The 9986-nt window shown below is 44.1% G+C and overlaps 1 protein-coding gene across 1 annotated transcript; it reads left to right on the top strand.

Annotated features, from left to right (window-relative positions):
• Window positions 1-949: 949 nt before the first annotated feature.
• LOC102377162 (complement factor H-related protein 3-like) lies at window positions 950-5120 on the top strand (the record flags this gene model as incomplete). The annotated part of the gene is given in 5 exon segments (XM_025195796.1): window positions 950-1010; window positions 2544-2720; window positions 3381-3569; window positions 3841-4023; window positions 5003-5120. Coding segments are annotated over 5 exon segments (728 nt in total), but the record flags the coding sequence as incomplete, so codon positions are not given.
• Window positions 5121-9986: the final 4866 nt, after the last annotated feature.

Below are 9986 nucleotides of genomic sequence, written 5' to 3'. Positions count from 1 at the left end.
GTAAATATTAATAATTTTGACAGGCTGTGTATGTGATAGGAATCCCTAAATGCCAAGCCAAGGGAAACCAAAACAAAATGTGATCAATCAAAATTCTGAATGTCCTTGTGGTCAGTTACGTCCTAATTGATATCTGATAAACACTTTTACTTATATGATGAGAGTTTTCACTGGACAATTCTTTCTTCCCCTTTTACAGCCTTTGAAAAGGGCAAATGGGGAAAAAATGGGAAGTCTTGACACTTGACAGGTTTTCAGGTGGAATGGGGGTAACCTACAGAATGGTGCAGCAGAAATCTGAAGGGACAGTGAGGGAAAGTCTTTCTATCTCAGAGTCAAAAGGGAATGAGGAAGGTTTACGTGGCTTTCCATGGAAACCTTTAACCCACTTAGTTTCGGCTAGAATGCCTGGGAAAAGAAAACCTGCTTGGTTCCAGACACAGTGCGGCCAACACGGAAACTTATTTTCAGTCCTTGACTGTCTGACTGTAGAAGAAGAATCTCTGTATTTAGGGTATTACATTTTTATTCTGTAAGAGGGAAGGACACAACAGATGCTAGGATGAATACCATGCTGGGGCATGTGAGTTACTTTTACTGAAGGTGAAACACTGAGTTAAGAAAACCTCCTTTTCCTGACACTGACAGAAGGTTCACTGCTCTGAGATAAGTGGTGCTCTTGTCTGTCTCAGTACAAGTGTCCCCCAGATAATGGTAAGCGGGAAGCTTCAGCTGATGAAAGACTGTAGTAAAAAAACCCCAAACCTTGGACTGCTTTCCTGGTGGAGTTTACCTATGTTATCTCTGTACCTTGATGTTGACCAACAGTCCGTTGCCACAGCTGTGGCAATAGGAGGCACAAGAAGATCTGCCTGACAAAGCAGCTGAGGAGAGAATCAAACGAGGAGCAGAACTCCATGTCAGCTGTTGCAGGTTCTGGATCATCAGGATGACATTGCTGAGATATATGGTCATTCAGATCCTCTGGGCTTACTCTTCCCAGGCAGAAGGTAAGCTATGAAATGCATCAAAATATTCAGTCATTTAGACCAGTCCTGGCTTGGCACAGTGTACCTGACAAAGTCCTAAGTCCAGCACAATACTTACATTTTTTAATTAACCTACATTGAACCATTTACTGTGTGATCATACAGAATGTGCAGGCAAGGTTCTTTGGGTAGATGTAATAAAACTAAAGTACAGACTGTTCATGTATTTCTAGAAGCAGCATGGGGAATGGGCTGGAAATACAGTGGGGCCCTTATGAGATTTTGCCCCCTCCATGCTTGTAGACACACACTGGGGAAAATCCCTGCAAAGGAATGGGGTGCGTGTCTGCAATGGGGTGCGTGTCTGCAATGGGGTGCGTGTCTGCAAGCAAGGAGGGAGAACCCCTAGCTGAGTTTCTTTTTTTTTGCTCTCACAGTCCCACGACAGAGGAATCCCCTGCAGGAGATTCCCTTGTTTCCCAACATGGGAGGACATGTCTGCAAGCAGGCATTTTCCTCTAATTGCAAACTCCACCTCCAACACAAATTGTGGCACCCAGGAATGTTTGACCTTCAGCTCCACAGCTGACCACACTCCAGGACAATGTTTCTTTCCAGCCTTTGGCCCCAGCCAGTCCTTCAAGGATATTCACCACACTGTTGTTACTTTTCCAGGGTGATTTCTGACCATCAAGCATTCATTAAAGGGGCTATCCAATCATGCTAGTATTCTGTTTAAATCATTTAAAGTAAACCAGATCCCGAACAATAAGCTGCTAGCAACCCTATTGCTCTAATAACTGAGAAAACCTTATCTATTAAAATGAGAATTTGGAAGTAGACACTAGCATGATCAGACCTTGTTCATGCACAAATGGTAAACCTCAGTTGACAAAAATGGTTTACAAAGGGAGTGGCAGGTTGGCTAACATCTAATTAGAAAAGATTAGTATTTGGACCATCTTCTGATTGTTACCCGACCTTTACCATCCTCTCGACTTAGCGGTCTACCCTCTCCACTCTGCCATTTTCACTGAGTTAATTCCTGTGAACAGCCTGGATGTGACACAGTTAGTCTGGTCTAGCTACAAACTGGTAATGCCGCTGAGATGGAATAGTTTTTTAATTACAAAAGACACAAGGGCAACCTGCTTGCAAAGGAGATTATTTTTTAAGTGAAAGGTTTGTTTTCTGGTATCACAATCTGAGTAACCTGACTTCACTTATGAAATCAAACTGGCTTCTCATTGAAGAGGGGCTGCAATTCCAACAAGCCTTGAAGCCATACCCACAGAGAGTGACCTCCTGGTGTGTGCTCCAGGCTCCTTCCTCCTGAAACCTGGGCCCCTTCTTCCAACCTCTCGACCAATGGCTGCAGGTTTGCTGAGAGCAAGAGAGAAAGTTTAGGTTTGAGTCTTCTGGAAAATATTTGTACGCTACAGGAGCTACCAAATCTGTCTAGCAAAACCTGATAGAACAAGCTGGAGGATTTCTGGTGTTTGTGTCTTGACTACACCTAGGATGACCCACTCTGTGTGTGTCCTGTTTGTATAGTGCCAGTATGTGAACATCCCCCTGAAGTGGATTTTGGTGATGTTCTAAGTGGTGAAAAATCAGAATATGTGGAAAGTTACAGAGTGCAGTACTGCTGCTACCCTGGGTACACGCTGGCTGGATCTGAATGAATAACATGTAATGGAGGAAGTTGGACCCAACTGCCAAAATGTCTAGGTAATTAGCAAGTATTTTGCTTGAGGTGAGGTAGGTTTTTGGGAATCTGTAGCCCTTGGTGCTTAATCATAGGCTATTGGCTCCATAGCCAAGAACGTGTTATTCCTATATGGGATGAAAGCGGTACCGTCCTTCTGATTACTTGTGTGAGCTCCACTGGGGTGTTTGATGGAAATATTTGACAAAGAGGAAATTGGGTGATTCTTTAATATGCTACCACTGGATTTTACAGCAGATTATCCCCAGGAGTACAATGTTTTCTTCATCTAGGATGATGTTGGCACAGCCTTCCTTCCCTGTACCTAGAATTGCTTGTCTCTTCAAATCCCTCCTGAAATTCCTCCACTGTACCTTAATGGCATGACTTAGGACATTGGATGTTGAGGAATGCCTGATGTCTTCCCTTCCAGGGATGGTGGAAGACAATAAAAATACTACAGGTGTTACCTTCTCAAGCTCTGCATGGATTCACTGAGGTTCCTTGGTCACTCCCAAGTGTTGAGTTGGCAACAAACTTACTTCTCAGCTTACCTGTCCACATCTGCTTGTTGCATGAGATACTAGTTTAAATAGTGGTGAAAAAAGAAATGGATCAGGCTTGTGCATATATGGAACTGACTGTTTGATTGGAAATAGCATATTTTTCCTGATTTCATTTAGCTCCATGCACTATCACTAAGCAGCAGCTGGAGGAGAAAAATCTGTTCCTACGCAATAACCAAAGATGTACAGTTATAGTTCTGAGTGCTCAAACCGTGGAGTTTTCCTGCAGCAAAGGCTACAACCTCACTGTTCCTGCTGTCAGGACATGTGTTGATGGAAATATTCATTTTCCACTGTGTATCCCACGTAAGTATGTCACCCTGGTCTCACTAGTTTAATTTGATAAATGTAATGATTATTGTAAATAACCAACATAAAGTCCTAAATATACAGATGGTCCTTCTTCCTAAACTGCTATATAAATAATTGCCGTAATCCTTCAGATCTTCGTCTCATGAATAATCTCTGCTCACAGAAGCAGTGTTAACAGTCCCACACTCTGCCATTGGGATGTGGCTTCCATGAAGTATCACCTTGTACTTTCAATGTCTTTTTTGTTTCTATTGATTTTGTGTAGAGACTGGGAAGAAATGTGGACGTCCACCTGCTATTGATAATGGAGATATAACTATGTTTTCCCAGAAAGAGTATGCCTCTGGGTCCTCTGTGGAATACAAATGCCAACATTTTTACACATTGGATGGACAAAATACATCTTTCTGTAACAATGGAAACTGGACAACCCCACCAGTCTGTGTGGGTAAGATTCCTTCTGTGACCAGAACGGTTTGCTTTTCAAGGGCACTTTTGCTAACAAATGGTAGATAGGGATAAAGGCACCCATTTTACTCTTCCTGGATTCAAAATATTACTAAATAAAGGAGTAACACAGAGTGATTTGATTATTAAAAACCTGACTATTTTACATTCTTTTGAGGGAAGAGGTTACTAAGATTTTAAAAAAAGGAGTAGGTTTTTTTATGCATAACAAGAATATCCAGAATTATAAATCAAAACCATAAAGATTTTGAAAGACTATAAAATCTTGTTTTTAACCCATGTAGAAATAGTGCTGTAGGGTTTTTAGTTTTAATTGCTAGGAACCCTCTGTTGCCAGACTACTGTCAGCAGTTCAATCCAAAACTGGATGAACCTTGATTTTTCCTAGAATGGCAATGCCCAGATTCCTAACCAGTTATTTTGTCTATGGACAAATGAAAAAGGAATTTGTACATACTGGGGGGAAAAAAGCAGGTGATACACTGTTCAGTTTTTGCTCTTGATGTAAAGGACATATCCGTGTACTTCTGTACCCTCTCACTTTCACTTAGGCTCTCAGAACAGAGACCTAACAGCTGTATAGATGTGTGCACAGGAGTAAAGAAGAATGCAACTGGTACAGGGATCAGGGTCTATACAGATTCTTTTGCTGCATCCATCATTGTGGTTTCTGAATAACCAGGATGCAAAACAGTAGCACAGATACAAAGAAAATGTATACTCTTTTAGACCAGGCTTTATATTTTATTCCCTGTAATAGTTTTATTTTAAATTGTTTTTCTCATCCCTCATTTTTGTTTAGCATCTCCTAATAGATCTTTTCTTTCCTCTATTTTATGACTGCACCGCTAGAATTTGAATAGAAGGGGGATGTAATACTTTGTAAAGTGACATCTCCTCATTATACTGTATGTTCTCTCTGACCCTGATTAGAAAATTCCTGTTTTTCCTCATTCTAGAGCCATGTGCTGTCAGTGTGACAGAAATGGAAAGCCATGACATACAGCTGAGTAAGAGGTCAAAAGGAAAACAGTACATCCCCCATGGAGATTTTGTTGAGTTTAAGTGCAAACTGGGGTATGCACCAACTGCCCTGTTGTCTACTTCTGATTTTACTGTGCAATGCTATTCAGGCAATATTTCTTATCCCCAATGCCATAAAGGTAAGGATTCCTTTCTTGAAGTATTGTTCTTTGGTGACTTTCTGAACTGGTAGGATAGACTATATTTTCCATAGGCTTGAAAATTAAGGTAAAAATAGGAAAAGGCATGTCAAATATCCACGTTAAATGTGTGTAGACAAATGTCCTCATATTTTTTTAGATGGCTTTAGATTTTTTTTTTCCACAGAGGGTACATCTAAACAAGATGTGTTAATGTGCATTAGCCTAATTCAGTGTGCATTATGGGCATGCGTCTACACATGTGTACCCTTAATGCGCATTAAAAATGGCAAATTTAAGCTAATAACACTTAAAATTGATACCTACAAATGCAATTTATTAAAACACATTAATGCACATGTAGACATGACCCAGCATTAACTTTAGTGCCAGGTCTGCCTAGCCACTAGGGGGCTTCCCTGAGCCCAACACCAGGGCTCTTGGCTTTGTCTCTCCTGCCCCAACCTGGGCTGCTCTGTGACAGCCCCTACATTCAGGTTATAAACACCAGCAGCCATGTCCCCCACTGCCAGGCCTGTGTCCAGGGCTCTGCACAGCTCCTGGGTCCCACCAGCACACCACAGCAGGTCCCTGCTTGGCCCTGGGAGGAGCTCCTCTGGAGCTTCCTGCCCACAGAGGCACCTGCCCTGGTCCCCACCCCAGGTCCCCTGCCATACACCTGGGCCCAGCCCTGCCACTGGCCATGAGGCTGAAGACCCAGAGCGGGCAGGCATGGCACCACAGGGGGATGCTGGCCCTGGATTCAGGAAGGTAAAGGGGGAACCGCTTGCAACTGAGGACAAGCCCACCACCCACAGGGGAATTACCTGGGGCTGGGGTGCTGGGCACCTGCTCCTGGGCTCTGCCCCCTAGGCCCTTCTACTCCATGACGCCCCACTCTAGGACAGAGAGACATAGACTTTTGTCAACAGTCACTTTGGGAAGATGGTTTTCTGTCATTGGTGGGTGGGGAGGGTGGTGAAGGGGCTTTGTGTTGGGGAGGGAGCAGGGAGGAGCCTGGGGGGGCTGGAGCCTGGGGGCTGGGGCCTAGGGGCTGTAGGCTGTAGGCTGGCACGGGCTCTGGGAAACTGCTCCACTCCCCTGCATTGCCTCAGGGAGCAAGGAGGCACTTGGCATCAGGGCTGGGGAGTGGAACACTTCCCAGAGCCTGCAGAGCAGTTCCCTGGGGCCAGCAGAGCCCACGCCAACCCCTAGCCCCAGCCTGCATCTCTGCCTTCCCTCACCTCGGGGAGGAGCCACTGCCTTCCCCGAGTGAGGCTCTGCCAGATCTGGGGAACTGCTCCATGGGCTTTGCCAGCTCCGGGGAAATGCTCCACTCCCCAGCCCTGATGTCACGTGCCTCCTCGCTCCCTGAGGTGATGCAGGGGAGCGGAGCACTTCCCCGGAGCTGGCAGAGCAAGCGCCAGCACCCACATCTGCCTCATCTCGGGGAGGAGCTTACCTTTCCTAAGTGTCCCATGCCATGGCGCAGCTCCATTCCCGGTGGGTGCACAGCCTAAAAAAGTTGGTGTGCAGCCAGACTTTTGCTCTTGTGCAGCCATGCATGCGTGCACCTTACAGGGAACCTTGGTGCCATGTCCCCCTTCCAATTAATCTTTTCTACTGTAGCAGTTGGAGGTAGACAAATTCAAGGCAATCCTCCAACTGTCTTTTCTTTCTGTATCCTGACTTCTTAGCAGAAGCTGCCGGATACAGCCAGCATATGGGTTAACTTTAACTTATGCCTTTTTCCCTGGTCCTTCCATCCAAATATTCTTTCCCATCACACCTGCATCAAGTTGCTTAAGTCTCCAAATGAAGGAATCTGCTTCCTGCCATGGTTTCTTAGAAACCATCATCCACCAGAACTGCCTTCATGATGCAAATGGGAGCTTCCCTAAGAACACATTTGAAAGCCTTTCCTTGTTCTCCGTCTATTCAGTGTCTCTCATTCTCTACACTGTTGCTGGAACTGGTACCTTCCAGGTTACTGACCTATCCAGAACTCACAGATGGTATACAAATAATTTCTAAGGCCAGTAAACAAGGTTGGATGAATACTAGAGGGACATGGGGGAGCAGGAACCACCTTTTTACCTGGTAACTTAGGGGTTAGCCAACTTGGTTGGGATGTGGAATACCTAGGTGCTGTTCCTCCCTCTCCTTTAGCAATTTGAAGCGACTTCTTCTACCTCTAGTAGGTTCCCCTAAATGCCTTTCTGCAAAAAATTCTGGTGTGTTTCTGTCTTGATTACAGCTGTTGACATTGTGCTACATTGCATAATGTAGGCAGGGCACTACCAATTGAGTTCCTTGACCTTAACCAGTGTGTTATGGACTCATTCTCTCCATTTCTTTCTTTATCTTCAGCCCATCTAATATTTAAATACTTTGCATGAAGTAAAACAACTACAAAAGACCATAATGAGAGGGAAATAACCCTAACTACTATACTGTCTATTAATTAGAGCACTCACCTGGTATGTGACACATCTTAAATCCCAGTTCATGCAAAAGAGAAAAATGAACCTGAATGTCCTACTTCCCCAAGTGAGTGCTTTAACTACTGAGTGTTGAGTGAAAGCAAGTCCTGTACTTCTCAGTCATCTCTGGTTTTGCAAATACAGGCAACCCCTGCTTAGAGCTCTTAATTGGTTCCTGAAAAACCGACCCTTAAGCCAAACACGCGTTAAGCGAAATGGAAAGTATTTGAGTATCCAAGATGACAACCGCAGTTGTTTTTAATGACCCAAAATAGTGACTGTTAGTGTTATAGCGAACCTCAATGAGAACTAAGTGAAATCAGGTATCAATTTAAAATGAGCATTATAGCAAAGGACCGCTTAGCGAAACAGCGTTAAGCAGAGGTTGCCTGTCCTGCCTGCCCCTAGTTGAGCATGTCTACATGTGCCATAACGGGCTGGCAATAAACTACAGAGTGAGGAGTGGCAAGTGGCCAGAGCTGGTGGTACCTCATGGAGCTGTTATGGCACTGTCCGTGGGGTACCCCAAAGCGCAGGGCCCAGGGCGGTCACCATGATTCACATCCCCACCCCCCAGATGGCCTTGCATGCAACTGGACTGCAATACATTGAGCCAGGTTGCAGCAGTCCCAGATGTCATGTGTCCTGGGGGCCCAGCTCACCAGCCTGGGGATGCTCTGGCCATGCTCAGTGTGCTACAGAGGGGCTGGCTGGGGCTTGAGGACACTTCAGCATGGGGCTAGCTGGCAGGCAGCCCTGACCCTGATACATCCTCATGCCCAAGCAACCTTGTCAGTGTCTACACATGTGCTGCTGCCTAAAAGGGATGCATATGTACATGCTGAGACATTTTCTGCATGTTAATTAGTTGACTGCACAGTAAACATCTCACATAAATGCTCTTGATCTTCTTTTCAATTGTATCAACTTACTAGTGACCTGAAACCTAGGGGAAAAAAACGGGTTGCTTTATGCATTTCTAGCATGTTACAGTTCTGACAGGCAGAAAAGGGTTTTGTAGGATGAGAAATAAGATAATCCAGGTCATAATGTATTTCCAGGGGCATGTCTACACAGGACATTTAACGGGCAGTTGACTAAAGAACTGTGCAATAAACATCTCAGAATCTACATGTGCATAAAAATTAGGGTACACAAAACTAATAAATTCCACAGCTGGAAAGGAGTTGTAAATACAAATCCTAATTCACTGCAGAGGGTTTTTTTTTGTACACAGCAGTGCAAATGTAGATGCTGCAGCAAAAGGGTGATTCATTGCCAGAACTGCCGGCATGCGAGCCCCATGCAGAAGCACCCTCTTGCCCCAGTACACTAAACCTGGTTCAAGGAGCCCCAGGTGGCAGGTGGACCCCCGTGATCCCCCACCAGGTGGGGATGCTACAACCCAGCTCAGTGTGCTGTGGTCCAGGTGTATGTGTAAACCACACATCTGGGAGAAATACATTGTGGAGCAATAACCTTTTAAATTTACCGCTGCCTCCTAATGGCACACGTAGATGTCCCAAAACTCCTTAGTTCGGTTCATGGAACATTCACAATATAAAGTGTAAAGCTGGGGAGAAAAAAAGGCTTGTGAAAATTTGCAACACAATTCTTTCAGTATCTTTCATGTATCTCATAAGAGTTTATTTTAGACCTCTCATTTGCACCTCTACAGCTCTCATGAGATGCTTTAAGCATTCCAAAGCTGCACCCCAGTGACTACTTCACGGCTGAGGATAGTTTTAGGCTCCAGAGTATGGCAACGCCTAATCTTAAGGGTTAATATCTAGAGTGTATTAAAATGTCCTAGTTATACATGATGTTTTATTTATCAAGTAAAGAGCTTATAACTGGATCCAAGATCAGGTAAAGAGCATAGAATAGATAAACTGGAGAAAATTGTCAGAGAAGAGCAAGCCTTATGTAAAGCCATATCCTCAGAAATATGCATGCTGACCAATGTAAGTATCTAATGGTGGAGTTTGCTCCCAATTAATTACAGTTTTTATTTGAATATAAAACACAATTTTTTCATCCAATCAGCATGGGGGGAAAAAAGCCCTTTGTCTTATATATGCATACTAGCAATATTCATTAAACATATCTTCTATCATTAACCTGCTACCAGAAGCAGCATATGTTCAATAATGGAAACCAGCTATGAAGTTAATTGACTTTAACCCACACTAAGAATGCCTGTAAAACACATGACCTATGCTAAGCAATTTTTTTTTTTAAAGAAATTTTGTGTTCCAAGCCAAATAAGTCCAAATCTGTGAGTCAGTCCAGAACCA

Source organism: Alligator sinensis, unplaced genomic scaffold (assembly GCF_000455745.1).
Source record: "Alligator sinensis unplaced genomic scaffold, ASM45574v1 scaffold1529_1, whole genome shotgun sequence".
NCBI classification, from domain to species: domain Eukaryota; kingdom Metazoa; phylum Chordata; order Crocodylia; family Alligatoridae; genus Alligator; species Alligator sinensis.
This window is presented reverse-complemented; position numbering and strand designations above follow the sequence as displayed.